The 27,741-nt window shown below is 43.6% G+C and overlaps 1 protein-coding gene across 2 annotated transcripts in view; it reads right to left on the reverse strand.

The window, feature by feature from the left end:
• The window catches only part of NID1 (nidogen 1), a 96,933-nt gene that overhangs the window by 42,819 nt on the left and 26,373 nt on the right, over positions 1–27,741 (reverse strand). For both annotated transcript variants that reach the window (NM_001101155.1, XM_024986699.2), the window contains exons 2-9: positions 23,169–23,468; positions 20,070–20,296; positions 17,148–17,521; positions 12,972–13,121; positions 8,583–8,834; positions 6,809–7,009; positions 3,944–4,189; positions 2,029–2,172 (exon numbers count right to left, since the gene is read on the reverse strand). In NM_001101155.1, the coding sequence (NP_001094625.1) occupies positions 2,029–2,172; positions 3,944–4,189; positions 6,809–7,009; positions 8,583–8,834; positions 12,972–13,121; positions 17,148–17,521; positions 20,070–20,296; positions 23,169–23,468 (1,894 nt within the window). The remainder of the gene's footprint in view (positions 1–2,028; positions 2,173–3,943; positions 4,190–6,808; positions 7,010–8,582; positions 8,835–12,971; positions 13,122–17,147; positions 17,522–20,069; positions 20,297–23,168; positions 23,469–27,741) is intronic.

Here is a 27,741-nt window from a genome sequence, read left to right on the forward strand (position 1 = left end):
GGGCTGCTCATCATTCTAACCAAACAGACATGTGCACACTACCCATTTCACTAGGGAAGCTTACCTCTAGCATTCCTTACATTTGTTGGTGAGCATACCGTGGCAGGTTAAGGAAGCATTCGACATTGTGGGTTTTTGGCCATAAGGCTCAGCTTGTGGGATCTTAGTCCCCCGGTCAGGGATCAAACCTGTGCCCCTTGCAGTAGGAGCTCAAAGTCCTAACCACTGGACCACCAGGGCATTCCTAGCATTTGCTATTCTTACACTAGTTGCATCTGTGTGGATTTTTCATCAAGATAGGAGTCAACTAACTGTCTTTTGGGGGCAAATTAAAATTTAGTAACAAACATAAATATCAAGCTAAACTTGTGAAAGTATTCAAAGTGAAATTTTAAGTAATAAGTATTATACAATGAAGACAGTGGAATAGAGGCACTTAAGTCAGGTACTCAAGGTCCAACATTCTAATATCCTTGGTTCCAGTTTCCCATCTGTAAAAACAGGAGTAAACTTCCCACCCATGAGGGTGGCTGCTATCAAAAAAACAAAACAAGTGTTGGCAAGGATGTGCAGAAATTGCAGCCCTTGTGTACTGGTGGTGGGATATAAAATGATGCAGCTGCTGTGGAAAACAACGTGACGGTTCTTCAAAAAAGTCAAACACAGAGTTGATGTGATCCAGCAATTCTACTTCTGGGTATATCCCCAGAAGAGTTGAAAGCAGAGTCTTAAACAGATATTTGTACCCCTATGTTCACAGCAGAAATATTCACAAGAGCCCAAGAAGTAAAGCAACCCAACTGTCCACAGACAAATGAATGGTTTTTGTAAAAAAATGAATATATGCATATCATGGACTATTTCTCAGTTTTACAAAGGAGGGAAGGGGGTAAGGGGGAAGGGACAAACTGGAAGATTGGGATAACACAAACACACTACTATATATAAAATAGATAACTAATAAGGGCCTACTGTTTCGCACAGGGAACTCTACTCAATACTCTGTAATGGTCTATAAGGGCAAAGAATCTAAAAAGGAGTAGATATATGTAAAACATATTCACTTTGCTGTACAGCTGAAACTAATACCACATTGTAAATCAACCATAGTCCAATAAATTTTTTTTTTTAAGTAAGGAAATTGTGACACAGGCTACAATATGTATGAACCTTGAGGATATGATGCTATGTGAAATAAGCCAGTCACAAAAGGACAGATAGTACATGATTCCACTTACATGAGTTACCTAGAGTCCTGGAATTTGTAGAAAGTAGAATGGTGGTTGCCAGGGGCTGGGGCCGGGGGCTATGGAAAGTCATTATTTAATGGCAATAGGGTTTCAATTCTGCAAATGAAAAGAGATCTGGACATGGACGCTGGTGATGGTCACACAACGTGAAAGTACTTAATGCCACTGAACCGTACACTTAAAAATGGTTAGAATGATCAATTTTATATTATGTGCACTTTACCACAATTAAAAATGATTTTTAAAAGACAGAAATGAAAACATCTATCAGAGCTGCTGAATTAGATGAGACGGTGTTTGTGAAACACCTAACACAACAATGTTACTAACAGTTATGGACACATGTTAAGTCACTTGAGTCACGTCAGACTCTGTGACCCCATGGACCGTAGCCCCACCAGGCTCCTCTGTCCCTGGGATTTTCCAGACAAGCATAACGGAGTGGGTTGCCATTTCCTACTCCATATGGTCATATTATGTGTAGTTATAAGCAGCCCTGACTTTCTCTTTCCTTTAAACCTGTGTATTCTCAAGATGAAGTGGTGTATGGCCTTATAAATTCTGCTCTGCTGCTTAGAGTCGGGGCATCTGATCAGATGATGAAGGGGCCAGGACCCTTACCATCGTGGGGAAACACCAAGTGTGGGGCTTAAACAACTCGGCACACCCATCAGTATTTATCTCCCCTGTGTTTCCTTGCCTCTCCCAGCTCTCTGCTTTACAGTATCTGTTTGCCCCCCGCAAGCCTCCCCACACACGTCAGAGTGAATGGCTGTACCATAGCAGGTCCGTCCGTCTCCTCGGAAGCCGATGGAGCACTCGCAGGTGAACTGGGTCCCTGGGCCAGGGCGACAGGCCGCATTGGAGTCACACCCATGACTGCCAATGTAGCAAGGATTCTGAAGGGCATCAGGGGAGCCATCTGCAAAGGCAGAGACATTGAAACCACGTGAGGATTCAGAAACACTTACAGGTTACCTCCTCCCCCAGAAAGTAGGACAGGATTGATGACCAGGAAACCTGCTGACTCCTGCTCACTTGAAGTGGGATCAGCAAACTACATCCCTTTGGACTCATGTCTATTTTTATAAAGTTTTATTGGAAACCGGCCACATGCATTTACTTGAAAGTGGTCTATGCCTGTTTTTGTGCTACAGTTGTAGAACTGCACTCATGACAGAAACTGCATGATGAGCAAAGCCTCCAGGATTTGCTGTTTGGCCTTCTAAGAAAAAATATGCCAACCCCTGATGCCTGGAGCTACAGCAGTCAAAGGAGGGAGAGAAACACCTGCCCTCTTCTGGTGTATGGAGAGCCAAGGGCCAATCTGACCAGCTGGAGAAGTGACCTGAGTATGGAGGGAGAACCAAAAATAACTGAGATAGAGAAATACCACACCCAGACACCAAATATACAGAACCTCTAGGGCCTAAAGACTTGGACTACGTGAGGCCTTGAGGCTGGGCTATCGCACTGGCTCCAGGTTCTTCCACAACCAGAAGCAGCCCAGCCCAGACCCCAGCTCCACACTGTGCTGTCCCAGGGCAGAGAGCTCGCTGTAGGCTCTGGGCCTGACTTTTAGCAGATTTGATTTGGATTTCCCCAAGCCCTGAGCACACATTCCTTTCACAGTGAGTGTCAGAGTTTTTTAAAATAGGCACATGAAAAGATGCTCAATATCACTAACTATCAGGTAAATGCAAATAAAAACTACAAGGGGTACTACCTTTCGCCAGTCAGAATGGCCATCATTAAAAAGTCTACACATAACAATGGTGGAAAGGGTGTGCAGAAAATGGAACCCTCGTGCACTGTGAGGGAATGTAAATTTGTGTAGCTACTATGGAAAATGGTATGGAGGTTCCTCAAAAAGCTGAAAACCAGAGTTGCAATATGATCCAGCAATCCCACTCCTGGGCATATATCCAGACAAAACTACAAAAAGATACATGTCCCTATGTTCACAGCAGCCAAGACAGGGAAGAACCTAAACGCCCATTGACAGATGAATGGATAAAGGTGTGGTACATATATACAGCAGAATATTACTCAGCCATAAAAGGGAAAAGGGAATGAAATAATGTCATTTTGCAGCTACATGGATGGACCTAGAGACTACCTTACTAAGTGAAGAAGTCAGAAAGACAAATACCTATGTTATCATTTATATGTGCGACCTAAAATATGACACAAAGAACTTATTTACAAAACAGAAACAGGCTCACAGCCACAGACAACAGACCCGTGTTGTCAAGTGTGGGGGGCAGGGGTGGGCGAGAAGGGGAGGGTAGGACTGGGGAGTTTGGGATTAGCAGATACAGACTATTACATATAGAATGGTATAGAATGGATAAAGAACAAGGCCCTACTGTATAGCACAGGGAACTATATTCAATATTCTGTAATAAATCATAATGGAAAAGAGTAGAAAATAAATACAGAAATAAAAATAAATGCCCGGCTGCAGGCAGGTGCAGCCCTTGAATGGTCTACTCTTTACCTTAGGTTTTCTAAGAATCATAGATGAGAAGATGTTTATTTTTGTCAGGAGCTATTTTAGCATGACTTTCTTCTTACCGAGAACAAGAGATGAAGAACAACACGTCAAAAACACAGAGAGGGCCACGCAGGTGGACACACACACACACACACACACACACACACAACTCCCAGTCCGAGCCGCCACCTCTTACCCCTCACAGGACCAATGGAGTTGCTGAGAGCATAGCGCAGGATCCTCTCCTCCTGGTTGTACAGGACAAACACGCTGTCCACAGAGAGCTGCTGGGTGCTGGGCAGGGCCGGCCGGGAGTCGTCGTGGAGGCACTCCCGGAAGGTGATGGTCTGGCGCCACCGGTAAGTGTGGGCGTGCGAAGGGGCAGTGCCATGTCGCTCGGGCTCCGTCACCGTGTACTCCCGGGTGGAGAATGATGTGATCACTGGATATGGGTGGAAGCAGGAGACAGAGGAGAGAGCTTGAGGATGCAAGAGGCTTAGGACATGAAAATCATCAGCAGGGCTTCCCTGGTAGCTCAGTGGTAAAGAATCTGCCTGCCAATGCAGGGGACATGGGTTCGATCCCTGGTCCGGGAAGATACCACATGCTGTGGAGCAACTAAACCCCTGCACCAAAACTACTGAGCCGGTGCTCTAGAGCCCAGGAGCTGCAACTGCCGAAGCCCTGGGACCGCAGAGTCGTTGTTCCGTGACAAGCAAAGCCACTGCGATGAGAAGCCTGCCCCCCGCAACTAGAGAGCAGCCCCCACTGGCAGAAACTAGAGGAAAAGCCTGACCAGGCCACTGCGATGAGAAGCCTGCCCCCCGCAACTAGAGAGCAGCCCCCACTGGCAGAAACTAGAGGAAAAGCCTGACCAGGCCACTGCGATGAGAAGCCTGCCCCCCGCAACTAGAGAGCAGCCCCCACTGGCAGAAACTAGAGGAAAAGCCTGACCAGAAGTGCAGACCCAGCAAAACCCAAAATAAATAAATGAAATAATCAGCAGTATTCTCTGCTCATAATGTGATCAGATGAGAGGTCAGATGGAACAGGATAAATAAGACCATTTATTTCAGTGTTGAGATTCATTCTGCTACCTAGATTTCCTATTATTGCTGTTATTTGCATTAGGAATATTTATTGCTTTTTCTCATCAAGTGTTTCTCTGTAAGTTCCTTAGTCAACCCCGGGACTAAGGGCTGATGGAAAGAGCACCAGCTTGGAAAGAGATACTCGAGAATTCACAACTTGGACCTTCATTCACAAGGAGCATGATCACAGACCAGTTACTAACTTCTTTACCCTGTTTCCTTTACAACATGGACTGGGGTAAGGATGAGATAATATATATAGAATGTCTGGAATCAAGCAGGCTAATCCTCTACAAGACAAACTACCATTTATGGAGCACTGACCATGTGACAAGCAGAGTGCTGACTGCTTTCTATGGGTCATCTCACTTAGGATTCAATAAACAGTGGCTGCTATAAATAACTCTAGATTAAACGGTTCTCTGATGTATAAAAATGAGACACTAATAGGTTTCAGTAGCCAATTTCTATAAATTACTAAAGAGCTGTGAGCAAATCTCAATAGAGAAGAGAGACAGTCTTCCCTACTCAGAAGAGAGCTAGTTTACTTTTGGCCCATGCAGTGAAAAATCTTGACTTCCTATTTTAAAAAAAAAGAAGTACAAAAGGCTCTTTATATTTGTGTGCTCTGCTGTAGTTGGTAATAAAAGCCAGAGGATAAATAAAAGATTGGTGTAAGCTGCCTCTTGTCCAGTTCCCATGTGCTGGACTGCCAGAAACACCATCTGGTCACAGCCTGATTTGCAGGTGGGGTCCTCCTGATACTCCTCCCACCTCCTACCCACCCTCTCATTTTCCCCAGGAGAGCCCGAGCAGGCCACGAAGTCATGGTAACTGGTACAACTTTTCTAGATGGCAATTTAGTAAGAGACTTTAAAGAGTTTCCTTTGACTCATCACTTCTATTTCTAGGAATTCGGTCAGAAAAGAATCAGAAATTTGGTCAAGGTTTATGATGAAGATGATCATTGCAACTCATGGAGACAAGGAAAATTGGAAATAATGTAAGCTTTAGAAAAGAGAATGGTTTAAATTGACAGCCATACAATAAAATGGTATAGATTCATTGAAAGTGTTTGCAAAGCCTATTTAATGGAACTATCAAGCAGTCATGATTTGACCTAACCGGAAAAGTGAACATACAATAACGCGGTATGATTGCAATTTAAATCAAAACTATATACTTGACTGTAGAGTATACAATAGTATTGCATCAATGTTAAACTTCCTGATTTTGATGATTGTACTGGGACCATGAGAGAATATTCTTGTCATTAGAAAAAACATGTGAAATATTGTAAAATATTTAGGAGATGCAGGATCACAGCATCTACAACTTACTCTCTCTTATATATAAGGAAGGGAGAGAACAATTAAGAGAATGTAGCAAAATGTTAACAATCGGTGAAGCTGGGGAAATGATATGTGGATATGGTGCTATTTTCAACTTTCTGTAAATTTGAAATGAAAAGTTTAAAAACTACATATAGATATATAATAAAATTATTTTATTCTGAAATTATATCATATGATGAGCTATTTATGTTGGGCTAGTATACATGTTGATATATATGTGAATATATGTGTAATATACATATGTTGGGATATTTTTATATATAAGGAGAAGTACATGATTTTTCATATATAAGGATAGAATACATGTTGATATATAAATATATATATGTGAGGTATATATACGTTGGGATATATTTTGTATATAAGGAAAAGGCTGAAAGAAATACACTTAATTTAATAATTGTGTCCTGGTTTTAGGTCTGTAAGTCATGCTTATTTTCTTTTCTGCGCTAAAGTCTCTCCAATGAGCATGCTCAATGTCTGTAATTAAGGGAAGGTGATCTGAGTAAGGTAACCCCTGCGTTTCCCTTTCTGGAGGCCAGGAGACAGCATGAGCTCAGGCTGGAGCCCACGTGCAGCGCTGCCCTGGGTTGAAGGATGCGGGACGCGGCTCACCCTGCCGTGAGTAGTGGTAGAGCTCCGTGTAGGGTTCGATGTGCACCGAGGAGCCAAAGGCGATCTGCGGCACGCGGCCCTCCAGCTCCGTGTCAATGGTCAGGTGTCCGTGCTCATCAATGCCGCTGAACTGCTGCTTAATGATCAGCTTGTCCCGGTGCCCCACAAAGGTCACCTCAGCCTGGCGGGTGAACTCCCCCCCTGCAAAGCAAGGTCAGTCTGTCACTTTGCTGTCAAAGAAGTCACATTCATGCCTGCCCGGACTCATGGTGGGGACAGGTTCACACCTCCTCTACAGATGCTTTAGTCTGGTGAGTAGAAATAGGGCCAGTGATGTCAAGGAAAGGGCCATCCTCTCAGCCCAACTCAGTCACGCACAAGGAACAAAGCCATTTCCCATCCGAAAACTAGCATCTGAGACAGGCGGGCTCAGGATTTGTGCTGGAAAAAGCAGGGTATTGGGGTTTGTGCTCAGTACTGGTCGGGTAAACTTGAATGAGTTACTTAAACCCACTGAGCCTCCATTTCCTGATGATGAAACTGGTGTACAATATCTATCTTGCGGAAATTAGATAAGTATGTTAAAAAGTGCTCTGCCAAATGTCAAGTGCTCTAAGACATCAGTTAAGGGGATGACTATTGTTCACAGCTACGCCCCAGCCAGGATGGGTGAGTTGTTCAGGGAAAACCATCACCAAGTCCAGATACCATCCTAGAAGCACATACCATGGGTGCTGGCTCAGGAACTCCCCTTGGTCTATGCAGGGCAGCAGCCCCAAACAAGCAGGAAAAAAACATTCCACCTTCTTCCAGCTTCCTCCCTTTTCCACGTATGAAGTCTCCCCTGATAGCATGGCTGGCAGCTATTTCATGATATGTGAAAATTATATGAAATTTACATTTCAGTGCCCATGAATAATTTCATTGGAACACAGTCATGCTCATTGATTTGTGTATTATCTATGCCTGGTTTCAACTGATAAAAACAGAGCTGAATAGCTGCAACAGAGAACGAATAGCCCAAAATATTTAGGCAAAGCTTAAACTATTTATTCTCTGGCTCTTTGCAGAAAAAGTCTGACAACTCCTGCTTTACAGTCCCCAGGTCCAGGCAGATATCCCGCTGATAACACATGTTCTGGGGCAGTTAAGAAGGACCACTGTAGAAACAAATATTTGCTGTTGTAGGGAATTTGTAAAGATTACCTCTGCCTCCCTGAAGTTGGTGTAAGTCACAACGTAACTTCAATTTAAATCGACCCATATACAAAGCATCACCAATATGAAACCGCTCCCTGATCAAAATGTAATTCTAGACAGTCTTAGTTAATGTGTTGTTGCTGTTCAGTTGCTCAGTCGTGTGCAACTCTTTGTGACCCCATGAACTGCAGCACGCCTGGCTTCTCTGTCCTTCACTGTCTCCCAGAGTTTGCTCAAACTTATGTCTGCTGATGCCATCTAGCATCTCATCATCTCTCGCCCCTTCTCCTCCTGCCCTCAATCTTTTCCAGCATCACATTCTTTTCCAATGAGTCGGTTCTTCGCTTTAAGTGGCCAAAGTAATGGAGCTTCAGCATCAGTCCTCCCAATGAATTCAGGGTTGATTTCCTTTAGGATTGACTGGTCTCATCTCCTTGTATACTAATGAAAAACTTGATGATTTTACCCTAACACCTTACTTCCAGAGCCACAAAATACTTATTTGTAACTTATCTGCAGACACATAGAGTTCCCTTTCCATTCAACCCAGCCCATTAATTTTAAGGTCAATTACCTGTGATGCTGAAGCCATTCTTGAATCCGTCTTGCTCCACTGCAAACATCCATCCAATGATGCCTCCAATAGGGGCCAGAGGAAGCAGAGAGTACCCGACAGTCTCAGGAATGGTGCTGATGGCTGTGTAGGACCGCCCATGGTTCATTACCACGTACGAATGGAGGTCGGTGTTCTCAAAGACAATGGGGACCTGGCTGTCCCCCACAAAGATCCTCCCTTTCACCTTGCCGTTAACTCGCTGCGGGGAACCTGAACGAGAAACGAAGAAAGAAGCCAGCCCTTCAGAATAGAATAGCGTGTCTGGTGGGCTCTGTACCCATAAAGCAAAGAGCCCAGCAGTGCTGGGGTAAAGGGCTTTTGGGGTAAGTGAAGGAAGTCATTCTTCCCAAGACGAAGGCAGTCCCTGCAGCTGTGGCTATGAGCTGCAGAAATTCCAACTTTCTTCCTCTCTTCCATATTGATGGATAATGGATAGCAGAAAAGTGGGACCCACTGTATGATGAAGGAACATCAGAGGCAAATAACACAATTTCAGGAGAATAGCATCATGGGTGATCCAGAACTAGGTGATATATAACTGATTACTTTTGAGAATATCAGGGACAGAATTAGTCATTTCACTGGGACAATGGGGCTAAACTGGATGGGACATTAGGTTGTCTGATTTATAACTTATCTTAAAAAAAATAACTATTTTTGGCTGAGCTAGGTCTTTGTTGCTCTGCATGGGCTTTGCTTAGACACAGTATGCAGGGGCCGGGGGAGCTACTCTTCACTGCGATGTGCGGGATTCTCATTGCAGTGGCTTCTCTTGTTTCAGAGCACAGCCTCTAGGTGCCCGGGCACAGGCTCTAGGTGCCCAGGCTTCAGTGGTTGTGGTGCATGGGTTTAGTTGCTCCACAGCATGTGGAACCTTCTTGGATCAGGGATCAAATCCATGTCCCCTACACTGGCAGGTGGATTCTCACCTACTGGGCCACCAGGGAAGTCCCTAAGACTCTTAGGAACTTCTCTTAAAGAGCATCTCTGGCTCAAATATAAGTTGGCCAGTCTGAATCCTAGACCCTCACTAACCCAAGCCAGACAGAAGTAGCCACAGTGGGTATTGCAGGTCACACAAATATGCCCTCTGACCCATAACCAGCTTGTGGGCTGGGGTATGTTTGTTGTTGGTCATTTCCTTTAGATAACTGGGAAAGATGTGAAACTTACTATGGCATATTTACAAGCTTTTTTCACATATTACCAAATAGTATATGTAGGACCCCATTTAAAAAAATTGCATTAATGATAGATGCTAGCATACTCATAGAGGAAAAATGTCTGAAGAGAGCTACACAAAATTGCTAATAGAGGTTAATTCAGGGTGATGTGGTGAGCTTTCATTTTCTATACTATATATCTCTATAATGTTGGGATATTAATAACTTACATGTATTTATTATTGCTTAATCAGGAAAAGAAAGAATCTCAAGAAATCAAGTTGTTCTTGTATTTGAATAAGAAAATGGAAGGTTGCCATATGACCAGCAATTCCAACTCCTGAGTATATACCCAAGAAAACAGAAAACACATGTTCACTTGAAAACTTGTACATGAATGTTCTTAGCAGCATTATTCATTAACAGCCAAAATGGGAAAGCACTCAAATGTCCATCAACTGACGCACAGATAAATAAGATGTGGAAAATCCACACAATAGAATATTATTTAGCTAGGAAAAAAGAATAAGGTACTGGTACATCCTAAACATGGATACACCCTGAAAACATTATGCTAAGTAAAAGAAGCCAAACATGAAGGTCCCATGATATATGATTCCATTTATATGGAATGTCCAGAACAGGAAAACCCACATGGACAGACAGCAGATTAGGTGTTGACAGAGCCTGGGAATGAGGATGAATTCAGGGTGGCAGCTAAAAGATCCAGGTTTGCTTCTGGCATGATGAAAATGCTCTAAAATTAGAGGTAACAGTTGAATAACTTAGTGAATATACTAAAAACCACCAAATGGTATACTTTGATTGTGTTACTGACATCTTAAAAAACAAAAGCTGAAGGAAGAGGTAAGTACATCAGGTTTGATGTAGAATTAAATTCCACCACTTATTGATTGTACATATCATGTTTCTCTTCCTAGACTGTAAATGACTAGAGACAGGACCTTCACACCCAACTCCCTGGTTCCGTCGTAGCAGAGTTTTCTGTACATGGTAAGTTCTACAGTAAAGCTTATAGACTAACCTCAGACAAATGAGCTCTCACCTGAGCACTGTCGTCTGTGTTCTGACGACTTTCTGCTGTGTTTAATATATCCTAGGGCTTCCCTGGTGGCTCAGACAGTAAAGAATCCGCCTGCAATGTGGGAGACCTGAGTTCGATCCCTGCATTGGGGAGATCCCCTGGAGGAGGACATGGCAACCCACTCCAGTATTCTTGTCTGCTGAACCCCCAGGACAGAGGAGCCTGGTGAGTTACAGTCCATGGGGTCACAAAGAGTCAGACACGATTGAGCAACTAAGCACAGCACAGCTGCTAAACAGGGTCACTGAGGGCCTTCCCTGGCAGTCCAGCAGTTAAGATTCCACACTTGAACTGGAGGGGGCATGGGTTCAATCCCTGGTTGGGCCCTCATGCCACACAGTATGGCCCCCAAAGCAACAAAACCCCCCAAAACAAGGTCACTGACAAGCCAAGGCAGATTCGACACACAGAGTATTTCTGCACATAAACGGTGTCATTACACTGGGGGAATGCTATGGAGTTAGAAGACTAATATCAAAAAAATGCCTCCCCCAAACAATTACAGAAACAAGCAGGAAAGCCAAGGGAAGAAAACCACATTTTTTCCGTCAAACTTGGAGCTAGAAAAATATTTCAAAAGTAGTAAGATTCCAACAAATATTTAAACCACAAAACTATGACAGGGCGTGTTTAGAACATCAAAAAATGTAGCTGAGCAATCTTTCATATCCAAGCTTGTTGCCAAATGCAACCTGTCAGCATTTCCAGCTCTGACATTTGGCATGGAAAGAGCTCATGAGATCGATCTTTGAGAAGAAGGGTTCATTGTAAATTGTGGAAGTTCTTCCCAGGGCAAGCAAAATATAAAAGCCAAGCCTAAAACAAAGCAGCAAAAGCATGTCATTCCTGGGGCAACGGGCAAGAAAAGAGATAACACATTTATAGATGTGAAAAACATCCCCCCAAATCAATATGCAAAGCATACAGAATTTTCTGACCTTGCTAAAGACAATATTTAACAAAACCTAGAAGGAACTTTTTTTTTTTGAACCTTTCTTTTTTTTAAGCAAATTAAAAGAACTGATTTAACTTTAGCTATGGCAGGAAATCTGAAAAACAGAAAAGCATTCCTCCAACTGAGTTTTATTTAGTCATATTTTGCCAAGCAACTGAGGTTCCTCCGTAAACATATGAGGAAAATGACGGGTGACAAGTGGAGTGATCTGGCATCTGCAGAGACAGGTTCAGTATGGTTTGCTTTATTTTTGCTTTCATTCTAATTTATGGTCTTGGGTTCCCATAAGTCTCCCTCTCTAAGTAAACTGTTATCCGGACCCTCTAGACTTTTGCAGAGATTTTTCAGAACATCTGAGAACATCAAGACTGGTTGATCCTTTTTTGGGGGTGCAGAGCTCAGGACTGATGCCAGCCCACAGCCAAATATGTTTTGGAGTTGACAGCACAATGGGCCTGGTCTCCAAAGTTAGCTGTGATGCGCCCCTTCTGCTCCTCCATCACCATGCTGGGGTTCCGGGAACACAAGGACAGGAATACCAGAGAGTAGGGGGACTGGAATAGTCCTTACCCCCTACATATTGCATTGGCCAGAAAGTTGGTTTGGTTTTAAGTACAAATAAAAGACACATTTTTCATTTTCACCAAGACCTTTACTGAACAAAGTACTTATTGAACAAACTTTTGGGCCAACCCAACATTTTGGTCTTCACCAGCCCACCATGGCCCTGCTGGAGTTGAACCACCATCAGCATAGTCTGAGTGATGCCAAAAGAAGAGGTTTGAAAGAAACAGGAAAACAAGGGGGCCTGACAATTGCATAATTTCAACATTTCAGCCTGAAGATGGGTTCTCAATGGCCATCATTTCAGAGATGGAGAAACACCACAGGAAAGAAAGAGGCCTCCCCTTATTAGTAAAAAGGGCATTCCCTAGGACCTCTTCCCCCTCACCCCCATAGAGAAATACAGGCAAGAATGAGGAATGAGAGATGAAATATCACTGCCCAGCTGAAAACACCACCTACCTTTAGAGATCTGGGTAAAGGCAAGATTTCAAAACAAGCACCAAAACAAAACCACTCCTCCCTTTTCTCCCCCTTAAAAAGGATCAAAGACACAGTACCTTCTGCAACACACTGCCGGCCGTTTCCCGTGTAGCCAGCAACACAGCGGCAACAGAAGCCGGTGGCAAAGTCCCTGCACTCTGCGTGCACAGAGCACTGGTGCCTGTTGTTGGCGCATGTCTGCCGGGAATCCGTGTTGTATCTGAAAACTGCTCGGAGAGAACACAGCACACCAGTAAGCACTTCACCGGCTCCGGACGAGGAGCCTTTAGAACACTGCACCCTCAGCTGTGCAAGACTGGACGTCTGCTCAGGCCGTTCAGACACAGGCCTCTCTATCTGTGGCCACTTAACTAGTACAGTGGTTCCATCACTCAAATCACTGAGGCATGTAGGTCTAAAAGGAGTTTGAGAAATCACATGGGTGAATTATTACTATTTTAATTTTTACTTTTGGGCTGTGCCATGAGGGATGTGGGATCTTAGTTCCCTGACCAGGGACTGAACCTGCTCCCCTTGCGATGGAAGTATGGGGTCTTAACCACTGGACTGCCAGGGAAGTCGCAAGGGTGAATTTTTTAAAAATGCTATAATCCAATGTCCTTAGTATCAATGAATCAATATTGGGTGATAGCTGTCCAATGTCAGTCTTAATATGGCATCCATCAAACATCATCAGATATGCATCAGACCAACCTTTCTAAAAAAAAACAGCATCAAATTTGGGTGCAGATGTTAAAATATTTTAAAATTATATTTTATCGTGGTAAAAATACATACAACATAAAATGTGCCATTTTAATGAGCTTAAAGTATTTTAAACTTTTTGGCCCCATTCTTCTCACCAGGGGATAAATCAGAAGCTCTTAGAGTTAAAAGCTGGTTAGAAATAATTCCTCAGTCATACCTGCTCTAACAGCCTTTGGCCCAAGAAACATGAATTTCTCCCTAGTGCAAATGGTTCTCCCTCCCAGGTTGATTTTATTAGAATGATGAGCCAGCTCATTAAACTTAAAAATGCAGAGCACACTAATTTGGAATGAATTCAAAAGCACAAGGAGGGATGAACTTTTGGAGGGGATAATGACCCAATTTATAATTGGTATGAGTGAAAATAAAAGTAAAGTTTGACCCCAGGTAGATTCCAGGAGTTCTACACACCCAGAAGGGAATTTCCGGGATGTATAAATGGCATTTGAAGCCAAGAACATTTGGGCCCTGAGCTGAACGCATGTGATGCTACTGATTGCTTAAGCTCAGCTCCCAGTGGGTCTGTTATAGCTGATGTATCTGTGGATGACTATTCAAATAACACCAGGAATGCACTGCTGGCTACAGAAGACTGACCTTTCTAATAAAAACAGTGAAATAACTCGGATCAAGGGCAGAGAAAGATCTCTTTTAAACACAGTTGGGGTTCAGATCTAGGCTTTTTGTTGTTGTTGTTATCAGTACCAAGTAATAATTACCATGAGTTGTTGGGACTAGCTATGCTCTCATTTCAAAGTGATGGCTTCACAAATGAGAATTTCAGAGACACCTATGTGAGGTGAAAACAGGATGAGACTCAAAACTCAACATGCATGGAGGCATGCTAAGTCACTTCAGTTGTGTCTTATTTTTTGCTGACTCTGACCATAGCTCGCCAGGCTCTGTCCATGGAATTCTCTAGACAAGAATACTGGAGTGGGTTGCCATGCCCTCTTCCAGGGTATCTTCTCAACCCAGGGATCAAACCTGTCTCTTTTACATCTTCTGCAATGGCAGGTGAGTTCTTTACCACTAAGAGGTTTCCCTGGTGGATCTGACAGTAAAGAGTCTGTCTGCAATGCAGGAAACCTGGGTTCAACCTGGGTTGGGAAGATATCCTGGAGGAGGGCATGGCAACCGACTCCAGTCTTCTTGCCTGGAGAACTTCATGGACAGAGGAGCCTGGTGGCCTGTAGCCCATGGGGTCACAAAGAGTAGGACACGACTGAGCGACTAACACTTTCTTTACCACTAGCACCACGTGGGAAGCCCTCAGAACTCAACATATGCAAACAAACATGCCCATGACCTACCTTGGGGAGATCACTCTGAGACCCAGCTGTAAGAGCAGAGTGCCACATGCTAGATGTCAGCATCACCCCAGGAAATCCAGGGTGCCATGTGTGTAAGGGGAGCCCTGAGACATGAACCCATGTCTGCATGATGTCACTAAATGTCACCTCTCCATCTCTGTGCCTCAGAAGTAAGTAAGAACACTTCCCTGGCCACCAGATCCTGTCCATGCTTTGGGATACTCGATAAGAACAAACATTTATGATTATTGCTATGAGACAAACCACAGCAAGTAAGGAGAAATAAAAATGGGTAAATAACGTGGAATGGGATAGATTTTTCTTTTTTTGAGTGTGATTATTTGTTCATTATTAGCTTCTACTATATTTCTTCAAGGTTTTCAAGTGTGGGAAATGTGACTTTGTTTATCTTAAACTCTTTTTTTTGGGGGGGAGGAGTAGATTTTTTGAGGGCCTTATGATAACTTCATAGTAGAAACAATCATAGTAATTATCATTTAAAGGCTTGGGCCATCCCCTTGACAGGAATATTACTGGCCAACCTGAAGGGCAAAAAAAAAAAAAAGAACACAGTCTAGTTCCAATGTCTTTTATAAGACAATTCAAAGCATGATGGGATTCAAATGGTATACTTGAAAATGCTACATTTTCCTCTGAAACTAGCAAAAATCTGATACATTCCGTTCAGTTCAGTTCAGTATCTCAGTCCTGTCCCACTCTTTGCAACCCCGTGGACTGCAACATGCCAGGCTTCCCTGTCTATCACCAACTCCCGGAGCTTGCTCAGACTCATGTCCATTGAGTCACTGATGCCATCCAACCATCTCATCCTCTGTCATCCCCTTCTCCTCCTGCCTTCAATCTTTCCCAGCATCAGGGTCTTTTCAAATGAGTCAGTTCTTTGCATCAGGTGGCCAAAGTATTGGAGCTTCAGCTTTAGCTTCAGTCCTTCCAGTGAATATTCAGGACTGATTTCCTTTAGGATGGACCGGTTGGATCTGCTTGTTGTCCAAAGGACTCTCAAGAGTATTCTCCAACACCACAGTTCAAAAGCATCAATTCTTTAGCGCTCAGCTTTCTTTATATTCCAACTCTCACATCCACACATGACTACTGGAAAAACCATAGCTTTGACTAGACGGACCTTTGTTGGTAAAGTAATGTCTCTGCTTTTTAGTATGCTGTCTAGGTTGGTCATAGCTTTTCTTCCAAGGAGCAAGCTTCTTTTAATTTCATGGCTGCAGTCACCATCTGAAGTGATTTTGGAGCCAAAGAAAATAAAGTGTGTCACTGTTTCAATTGTTTCCCCATCTATTTGCCATGAAGTGATGGTCTGATATATTGATTTGGCCAAAAAGTTAAGTTCATTTGGGTTTTTCCATAACATATTATGGAAAAAACAGATGTTATACTTTAAAACCATCCTTGAAAAGTGGATCTGGTTATTTTGTATTTTTAATGTTCACAAACTAACTCTGAAACTGACTGGAGCCTGGAGGAAAAATAATCAACCATCCTCCTTCCATAAACCAAGAGGAAATAAATGTCAAAGATAAACCGTGTCAACAGAGGAACTTCTAAAATGTTTTTTCAGGTGGGTGAATATATTGCTGATCTCAGAAATCACAAATAAGGACATCTGACTTTCAAAATAATTCTAAAGCACTTTTCTCTTTAAAACACACATAAAAAGAAGAACAGGAAACTTGAAAGAGGACATATTCTACAGTCTCCCTAACCCCAGCCCTAATCTTGGACCCCTTGGTGTCTTTGCAGCCTTTGGGTCCGTCCACCCCATGCTCTGGTGGCTCCGATGGTAAAGAATATGCCTTCAACGTGTGAGACCTGGGTTCAGTCCCTGGGTCAGGAGGATCCCCTAGAGAAGGATATGGCTATGCACTTCAGCATTCTTGCCTGGAGAATTCCATGGACAGAGGAGCCTGGCAGGCTACAGCCCATGGGGTCGCAGAGTCGGGCACGACTGAGCAGCTAACACTTTCACTTTTCACTTCACCCATGCTCTGTCGCTGTAAGTTCCACCCCTCCTTCTCCAGGCTCATCCTTACAAACCTCCAAATAATGCACACAGCTGTGTGCAGCCCCCAGTAAGGCTCCCCTGTGTGGAAATCCAAGTATCCAACAACATACCACATGCCACACAAATGGCCTTACCAATTTCTGTTTCCTCGACTTCATCCACATCTATGACTTGGGGCTGCTGCTGGGGAAACCTCTCCCCGGGTAGCTGGAAAGATCTGGTCTTCTCCGTGGGAGGTGTGAGGGGTCTCTCAGTAGCCATGCGGCGGGGGGAGAGGTCACTGGGCGTGTTGTATGTGCCACTGTCTCCCCTTCCTGGGGCCTCATAGGGGAAGGATGTAGTAACCGCGTCTTCCAGGCCCACACGCGTCACTGAGTCATAATCCTCGTCGTCATACTCTGTTCCGTCGTCCAGTCCCAGGTTCACGTCTGCGGGGACCACGCCGCTGGCCGTGGCTGGACTCCCGATCTCAAACACCCAGATGCCCTGTAGCCCAGAGTTGCTGCTCCTAGAGGGAAGGACAGGCTTCTTGGAAACAGGCCAGCAACTTACAAACAGCCCCCACCAACCAAGCAGAAGGAGCCCTGGAGATCCATGTCACTTAAAAACCCCATGGCCTGCTACTGCCCACAGCCTCGGTGCAGGATAGGAGAGCAGATGTGGTCCTGTCTGGTCCTCACAGAGCTGAGACCACCCAGCAGGATATGGTGGAGATGTATCCAGTGGGCACAACCCTAGCAAAGACTTCTTCTCAGCCATTCCAGAGGCATGCTCAGGGATATTTTCAGACCTTAAAATGTGTTTATACGAATCACTGGTCAGTATGAGCAACATGTTGACTGGATCTGTGTGCATTTTTTTCCATTATGCTCTTTCTGGAGACATGCTGTGATATGATAGTATTTGGTCTTTGTCTCTGGTTCTGGCATATAACCCCTAAAATCCTTGTAATCTCTGCAGTGATAAGAATGCCTTTTTGTATGCTAATGAGATGGCTAGTAGCTGGGGACCCTGGGTAGCTTCAGAAAGGCGGTTGGTCACTAGGAAGACCAAGGCATGATTATAGGGTTGGAATTTTCAGCCCCACACTCTGACTTCCAGGAAGGGGGTGGGGAAGTGGGGTTGGAGATTAGTTAATCACCAATGGCCAATGATTTAATCAATCATGCCTATGTAATAAAAATTCCTAAGTTATCCGGCTGACAGAGCTTTTGGACTGGTGGACACAGTTGAGGTGTGCTAGGAGGGTGGTGTGCCCAGAGAGGGCATGGAAGCCCCTCACCTCCTCCTCCCCTCAAACAGGGCCCCCTGCCCTATGTATCTCTTCTATTTGGCTATTCCTGAGTTGCATCCCTTATAATAAACTAGTAATAGTCAGTAAAGTACTTTCCTGGATTCTGTGAGCCATTCTAGCAAATTATCAAACCTGAGCAGGGAGTCATGGAGCCCCAATTTATAGCTGGTTGACAGGAAGTGTAGGCAGCAGCTTAGGACTTTGGAGGGATGTCTGAAGGGGGGCAGCCTTGGAGGACTGAGCCCTTACGCTATGAGGTCTGTGCTGATTCCAAGCAGTTAGTGTCAGAACTGAATTATAGGATACCCAGTTGGTATCTGGAGAGTTGAAGAATTAGTTGGTAAGAGGGAAAAAAAAACCCATGTATTTAGTGTCAAACGTTATCAGTGAAAACAGGACAGACTTGGTTTCCTAGAAATCCTAACACTGTTAGCTGTGGAACCGTGGATAGGTCTCAGTTTACCTCTTTATGCTCAGAGGGTATAGTAAAATGCAAAGGATGTTCAGAATCTAAAGGCATCTTACAGTTATAAAACACAACAGGATAACCCTAATCTCTACTTCTTGCCCTACCATTTTTACTGTTCTGATACTGGTTTACTATCAGAAATTGTATAAACTGACCAGATTATATGATAGAAAGAAGGGACATACACTATCCAGTGGAGAACACTGAGCAAAAGACTGGGCTGGGACAGGGAATGAGAAATCAAGAAAAGTCCTACAGAAATCGGACGTCTAATCGGTCTGTCTACCTGGGACTTGAGTAAAGGCAGTGATGTACAGGAGCTTGCCTGAACCAGCTTATAAAAAATCAAATTATATAAACTTACAATTTAACTATATTAAAAGCAGAGGCAATAAATGCTCCAAACTCATCCCATATGCATTATGTTCCTATTGGCTATGTTCTTGAAGTTATCTGAATCTACTACACCTCTAGGGTGAGAATACTGTATAACGGTTCACCTTTTCTCAACCTCCGGGTGAGTGACATGATGTAACAGCTGAAAACTGGACATGGTAGAAGTGTTTATACCATGGAAATAGGCAAATCCTATAAATGAGTGAGGGCTTCCCCAACCTGCACAAAGTCAGTTGTTAAATATTTACCAGTACACTGTCGAGGAGTTTTAGACTCCATTGACAAAGTGAAATTGGGAGGAGGAGGTGCTTCATTTTTTAAAGGATAATTAAGTTTAATTATTAGAAAAAAAAGTCTGAGCTTTTCCCCCTTTTGCCAAATTCTACAAAATAGACCAAGAAAGCACTGTTTCTATTATAACAACATTCCCCACCCCCAGTCAGTGTAGGGAAAACCCTCTCAGCCATGGGTTCATAGCAAGAGATAGTTTTGAATAATTTGTATTTCTAACTTTATAGAAGAGATGATAAAACTGTTTCAAATGAAAATGATATCTAAAAACTTGGATGCCTTTCATTCTAAGAGTATATTCCCTGAGTTCATCAGGAAAAAAGTACTATATAATATAAAAACTATATACAAAATTAAAAATTTTTATTTGTTTTTGGTCACACTGCACAGCTTAAAGGATTTTAATTCCCCAACCAGGGATTGAACCTGGGCTGTCGGCAGTGGGAGTGCAGAGTCCTAACTATTGAACTGCCAGGAAAGTCCCCTACAGGATTTAAATCCACATTTTTAGGTAATATTCTATAAAGCCCATTACATTATTCTTATAAAACAGTCAGATGAGAATCTTATTAAAGGGAGAATCTACTGAAGAATAAAAAAGCATACTTGGCCAGATTTCCAATTGATTCTTTGTCATTAGCAAATATATTATAAGCTCCGTCACTCTTCCATATTAATCCTACTAAACCTTGGCTGAAAGCAACCACCGCAGGAACCTGGTTCTCCTCCTTCTTTGAGAACGTCGTGTAGAACTGCAGACCATCCTCAGGATAAAGGAATATGGCGTAGGTGCTGGAATCAGAGGAGGCCAGAATGGACTGGAATGTGTTTCTCTGTGAAGATGAGTTAAGATTCAGTTACTCGGGATCTTAAACTGTGCTATTCACCAGACTACATATAAAAAATACAGAGATGGCACTATTTGCACCTTATTCTAAAGAAATATTTTTGTAGCAAGGACAGTATTCCGGGATAATTCCACTTAAATATCTCTAAGGCTATGTCAACATGAAATTTTCTAATTAGTCAATGAATACCTTCTGCATAACTGTGACCTTAAGGTTAACCAAAAATTATAGAGATGTTACCTCTATCTCTCAAGCAAATTTGCAAATTCTTATCCCTAGAATTTGTTTCCACAGCCATTAAACATATTCAACCACATTTATTATTTAGTTTATTAAGCCCTAGCACTGTTCAGTAAGAAAGAACATGAGCTTTGGAAGAAAACAGATCTGGATCCAACTCCTTGCCCTCATCACTGGCTGAGTGACCTTGGGCATGTTACCTAACCTCTCTGAACCTTGATTTTTGAATCTGTAAAATGGAAAGAAAATCATCTACTGCACAGAAATGTTAGGAGGACTATGTGAGCCAGCATATGAGAATCGGGCAGAGAATGTATTCCTTCACGTTAGAATGTATTCCTTTCCTGTGCACCAGACATCGCCCCAAACACTGTGAAGACGAAGGATAATACATGATCCTGGCACCTGAGAATTTTCAGTTTAGGTGGGAAGACTGACATCTGAACAAAACATTCCCAAACTAAAGAATGGATTCTGTAACCAAGCTGCGTGCAGGCAAAGTGCCCAGGGCTGGAAGGGGCGGGGGCAGAGGAGGCTGAGTGAACAAGCAGGCGCTTAACACGAGCAGTGAGGGTCAGGGAGAGGCCATCGCAAGCAGAGCACAACTAGTGCATGAGATAGTGGCTAAAACAAACAAGCACAAAGCCTCATCAGGGAATTGCAAATAATCTGGTCCAGCTGCTACAGTGGGGAGTGAAGGCAGGATGAGAGGAGACTGGGCCCACGAGGCAGGCAGGAGCTCTGTACAATGGGTCGGGCAGTTATTACTCAAGTAAAGAGGATGCACACTTGAGAAATTTAAGGTTTTATTTTATTGATTTATTTTTTTGCCATGCCATCTGGCATGTGGGATCTTAGTTCCCCCACCAGGGAAGGAATCTGGTGTCTTAACCACTGGACCACCACGGAAGTCCCATGAAATTGAAGGTTTTAAACAGTTTTCAAGCATGCCACTCAGGCGGGTACAGGTGGCAAAGCAAAACGTGTCAGATTTCTCCAAAGTGTGCTCTATGGGATGCAATGTGTCTTATTTGGGAGGGAAAACGGTATAGCCAAGAGGTTTAGGGATGACTAAACTAAACTAAGTTAAGCAGGTTTCTGTATTGTAGGGCTTTCCAGAGTGAGACACCAAGAGGAACCTATAGTGTTAGCATTTCCCAAACTCATTTGGCCCAAGGAGTCTTTTTCCTCAAGGACTCTCTGTAAGACTAGTATTCTGTGGTACACACTTTGGGAACCACCAGCCTGGACCATTTCCTCCATTTAAAGATGCTTTTGGACCTTTCAAGTTGTACTCTACCCTGTCATGCTATAACACTTAAATAATGGTGGAGTGAAATTATTTTTCCAAGGAGAAACTGAAGCATGTCCTAAAATCTCACTTCAGATCTACAGATGGGCTTCTTGACCTGCTCAAAAATTCCCCTTCTTGGGAAAGAGACACGTGTACCCCAGTGTTCATCACAGCACTGTTTATAATAGCCAGGACATGGAAGCAACCTAGATGTCCATCAGCAGATGAATGGATAAGAAAGCTGTGGTACATATACACAATGGAGTATTACTCAGCCACAGTTCTAATGAGGTGGATGAAACTGGAGCCTATTATACAGAGTGAAGTAAGCCAGAAAGAAAAACGCCAATACAGTATACTAACGCATATATATGGAATTTAGAAAGATGCTAACAATAACCCTGTGTACAAGACAGTAAAAGAGACACTGATGTATAGAACAGTCTTATGGACTCTGTTGCAGAGGGAGAGGGTGGGAAGATTTGGGAGAATGGCATTGAAACATGTATAATATCATGTATGAAATGAGTTGCCAGTCCAGGTTCGATGCACGATACTGGATGCTTGGGGCTAGTGCACTGGGACGACCCAGAGGGATGGTATGGGGAGGGAGGAGGGAGGAGGGTTCAGGATGGGGAACACATGTATACCTGTGGCAGATTCATTTTGATATTTGGCAAAACTAATACAATTTGTAAAGTTTAAAAATAAAATAAAATTAAAAAAAAAAAAAAGAATCGGGAAAAAAAAAAAATTCCCCTTCTAAGCACAGGTCCAAGCTCTACACATCCTAACATCTTTCCCAACCGCTGAATCTAAAAAAACCACAGCCCTGCTTATGAAGAAACCCGTGTCCTGAACCATTCACATGGTACAAATAGATGATGGGTGGGTTGTTCCCCCAACTAGAACATGGGTCTTATCTTTAGTTCTTCACATCCCTTGGGACTGCTTTATTATTTTAATTTATCACTGCATATTCATAAACTTGCAATAAATTCTCTATCTAGAGACCACCTCCCAAAGTAAGAGCAGCTAGGGCTGTAATTTATCGACTCTGTTCTTGCCATGTGGCTCATTATCTCAGGGATCTTGGCTTTCTTTACATCTGATCATCATTACAACACAGATTTAGGTAGCCTGCAGATAAGATTTTGGACATTTCAGATCTGCAATAAATAGCTTATTAGATTTTGCTTTGGATGTCCTATCTTTATCAATCACATGGACGTGGTGTACATCAGAGTAGCACAAACCAGAAGACCAAAGTGCGCAAAGCCAATGTATTAGACTCTTTGCCCCTGTGCCTGGACGGGTGCTTACCTTGCCTTCCAGGGTGGGGTCCTTGCTAGGCCCTTGGTAGGGAGCCACGGATTCCCAAGTGACAACCACCGCACTGCTGGGCTTGAAAGAGACTTCTGGGAACCCTCTCTGGACACACTCTGCTGCCAGCTGAGTGACAGAGGGAGACAAGTCTTCCCGATAGTAGACCTTCCCCAGGCCATCTGTTGTGTCCAAGTCCGCCAGGAAAGGGGCGACTGCTCCAAAGGTTGGTGGGAAGGGCCCAGGGTGGGTTTCTTTGGCTGGGGGTTCACTCATGGCAATGATGCCATTGGTGGTGACCTGTAAAAAAATAAGCATCATTAAAAGGAGTGCAGAGACTTAGAACCAAATTTTGTGCATGCTCAGTCATGTCCAGCTCTTTATGACCCTATGGGACTGTAGCCTACCAGGCTCCTCTGTCCATGGGATTCTCCAGGCAAGAATACTGGAGCAGGTTGCCATTTCCTGACCCAGGGATTGAACCCACATCTCCTGCATCTCCTGCACTGGCAGGGGGATTCTTTATCATTGAGCCACCTGGGAAGCCCAACCAAATATTGGGAACCACCCAGATACCCATCAACAAGAGAACAGGTAAATAAATTCTGGTCTTAGCATACAGTGGAATACTATACAGTGATTTTTAAAAATACACAAAACAACATGAGTGAATCTTATACGTATTAAGCCGAGCAAAAGGATCCAGACACAACCATAGTATATGCTACATAATTTCACTCATATGAGGTTCAGATACAACAGAATTGGCAAAAGACATGATCTGGAATTATAAAACTCAGCATTCTCTTCCTAGAGAGGACAGCCTACTGGAAGGAGCAAGGGCAAGAATCATAGACCTTGGGCCTTCCCTGGTAATCCAGTGGTTAAGAATCTGCCTTGCAATGCAGGTGACACAGGTTTGATTCAGTTGGGGAACTAAGATCCCACATGCCTTAGAGCAACCAAGCCCTAACACAGCAACTAGAGAGCCCAGGAGCTGCAACTAAGACCTGACCCAGCTAAATAAATACATAAATAAAAGAATCACAAGACCTGACTCTGGCATATGACTTGGGCAAGGGTCCTAAACTTCAAGTCTCAGACTTCCTATGTGTGTGCTTTGTGGCACAAAAAGCACCATTCAAACATAAGTCATCACCAAAGCCTGGCTTAATTTACTCAACAGATGAACTAATCGTGACAAACCAGGGCTGCGCTAGAGCTGTGGGTCCACAAATGGGCACCACCCAGACTCTGCTTTCAAGGCGCCCGCCATCCAGAGGATGTGGAGGACTAACGCAAAAGACGACGGGACAATAAGTAAATGAGAGTTAAGAAGTAGATGTGACTGCGCCACGAGACTGTCACTACTGTGAACAGATTAATGCCCTACATCAATAGCTAACTGTATTGGATGCTTACCATGTTCCAGACCTCTTATTACTACTGAATCCTCAAAAGAACCCATAAGAAGAGCTAGTACTATTTTTTAAAATTCTGAGGGTCATTTTTATTCCAGTAAATTTGCTTTTTCCCCCAAATTTTCAAGATACACGTATTATGTGCATGATCAGAAAACAAAGTTCATATGTAAATAAAAGAACATTAAGATTCCAATGGGAAGCAGGCCAAAGGGTATTTCAAACAGTTTTCAAGAAGAAAGACCAATAAGAAGAACATGTTCCATTTCAACCTCACCAGTTATCAAAAGGTGCCAAGAAAAGCAATAAGGTGCTACTCTCAGCTGAGAGTGTTTTTAACAGCCCTGCTATCTGGGATCCCAAAGATGTGTGCATTTGAATTTCTTCTAAAATAGGAAAAATGAGTATGACAATGAATCAAACCTAGATTAAACCTGTCTTTTGCCAATGAAGTTGTCAAATAGAACTTTTGCTGTTTGTCATGTAGGAAGGACCCAAGAAAAGCCATTGGTATTATCCACATTTTTCTGAAGTGGAAAATAAGGTATTAATAAGTGAATCAATTTGTCCAAAGTTACCAATAAGTGGCAGCACCAGGATTTGAACCCAGGGAGACCAACTCCACATCGACCCTTCTTAATCACTATGTTCACTTAATTCACTTAGTTCACTGTGTTCACTTAATCACTTAATTCAGCCTTCTTGAAACCAGTTATCAGTTACCACTTCTTGAAATCAGTCATCATGTTTTTTCTTTTTTGTCTGCACTGGATCTTTGTTGCTGTACGAGGGCTTCCTCTAGTTGCAGCAAGCAAGGCTACTTTCTGGTTGCAATGCTTGGGTTTCTCACTGTGGTGGCTTTTCTTGTTGCAGAGCATGGGGCTCTAGAGTTCAGGCTCAGTAGTTGTGGCATATGGGATCAGTTGCCCCATGGCATGTGGGATCCTCCAGGACCAGGGATCAAACGCACGTCTCCTGCATTGGCAGGCAGATTCTTAACCACTGGACCACCAGGGAAGTCCAGTTAACACTTCTTGAAAGCAGTCTAAAGCCTATGAAAATATTGCTGTGTTCTTACCCAAGTAAAATCCACATTCCCTGGGAAAATGGGGAAGTGTCCATAGACCCCTGGTGGTGGGCATGCTTGGGCCTCCTTGCAAAACCGGGCTTAGGATGAGGCTTTGAGTCTCTCCTATATCCTTCCAGGGCTTCCCTGGTGACTCAGTGGTAAAGAATCTGCCCGCAATGTAGGAGATCCAGGGTCAGGAAGATCCCCTGGAGAAGAAAATGGCAACCCACTCCAGTATTCTGGCCTGGAGAATTCCAAGGACAGAGGAACCTGGTAGGCTACAGTTCAAGGGATCACAAACAGTCGGACACGACTGAGTGATTAACACACACATATCCTTCTTAATTGGAGAAGGCAATGGCACCCCACTCCAGTACTCTTGCCTGGAAAATCCCATGGACGGAGGAGCCTGGTAGGCTGCAGTCCATGGGGTTGCGAAGAGTCGGACACGACTGAGCGACTTCACTTTCACTTTTCCCTTTCATGCATTGGAGAAGGAAATAGCAACCCACTCCAGTGTTCTTGCCTGGAGAATCCCAGGGACGGGGGAACCTGGTGGGCCGCCGTCTATGGGGTCGCACAGAGTCGGACACGACTGAAGCGACTTGGCAGCATCCTTCTTAATGCATAGTCCGCTGGGGGCAAAGAACACCACACAAGTGGTCTTTTTACTTCTGGAGTCCATGAATTTTTAAAAAAATCCTGACTGCAATGGGAGTGACTTTGCATATGGTCGCCTAGTTTGCACTTCAAGAAGCTACAGACTGGAAGAACAGGAATGCATGGAAGGGAGTTGCAGCTGTTCAGTTGATTAGAAGTCCTGTGAGTTTTCCAGGTGACTTCCTTCCCTCCCTCCACTTCCCATGGCCTCATCATTCAGTCACTTCAGACCTCATTCCTAGAGGAGGGGGCAGGGGCAGACAAGAAACCCTACAACATGCCAAGAACCAGATAAAAAGGTTCAGCGTTGATGGAGCCAATTTGGGCCCTGGGAAGGGAGAAGAGCAACAGGTTTGGGAGTTACTGTAGACTTAGCAAAACCCTCCCATTTTACCAAGTTCATGGGCTGTTAAGTGTTCAGGTGACATAATTTCCATCACCACCTGGCACCAGCAATGATTGTCTGGAATGCATGGACAGGCTGTAGAGAAGGGAGTTGGGGAAGGAGCTTGTCCAGCTGGTCTCTCGCCCTTTTTGCCCCAACCCCATCCAAACATCTCCCAGCACAAACATCCTGATTGGGTTGCCGTGTGGGAGCGTGGGAAACAGCTCACTTTCTCAAGCCACCAAAAGTTGGCAGTTACCAGCTGCCAGTGGGAAGTGATCACACGGAGGCCCCATACAGACAACTTGGTTTTAAAAAGCTGTTTTCCAGTGAAATTTAAATCAGGCCAACAGTTTTGAAAACGCTCCTGGTGTCTTTTATTATTGAGGATCTGGGCACAGGAATGTTCCTATTTTCACAAGAAATGCTTTAGGAATTGAGGTTTTAGACAAGTATCATGAATCCCTGCCTGCAAATACTTTGGACAAAGACCAGATAACCCTCATTAATATTAGCACTATTAGGAAAATTACTTTTCAGCCAGTTTTATGGCACATTCAACTCACTTCTCTGTGATAATGAAAAAAAGATGTCATATACAGAACATCCCGAAGTTTTGATTCTTAAACGTCTCTGTAAACACTTTTGATTTTGTTTTTGTTTCCTCCAGATGTAACAGTTAATGGCAGAGCTGATGAACAACGTTCTCTTACATTTGGGTGCCAGTCTCATCTCACAAATCCATCCAGCTTGTAATGCTCCTACTGGACTGGTTCCTTTTCTCAACCTTTTTAAAGTTGAGCAATTCAATAGAAGGGCAGGCGCACAGAAAGAAGGGCCTAAAAGGCCCCTAGTGGACCAGGAGGAGAGACTGAGTACAACTGAGACAGGCTTCGAGCGCCTGCACTTGGACCTGGACAAATGCCTCCCCCAGCAACAGAATATAAAGAAACTATAAAGTACTAAAAATAACCACACGCATGGGCAGTTGAGACACAATGAGAACAATAAGATACAAAAGGGCCACAAACCAAGGGC

Source organism: Bos taurus, chromosome 28 (assembly GCF_002263795.3).
Source record: "Bos taurus isolate L1 Dominette 01449 registration number 42190680 breed Hereford chromosome 28, ARS-UCD2.0, whole genome shotgun sequence".
Lineage (NCBI taxonomy): Eukaryota > Metazoa > Chordata > Mammalia > Artiodactyla > Bovidae > Bos > Bos taurus.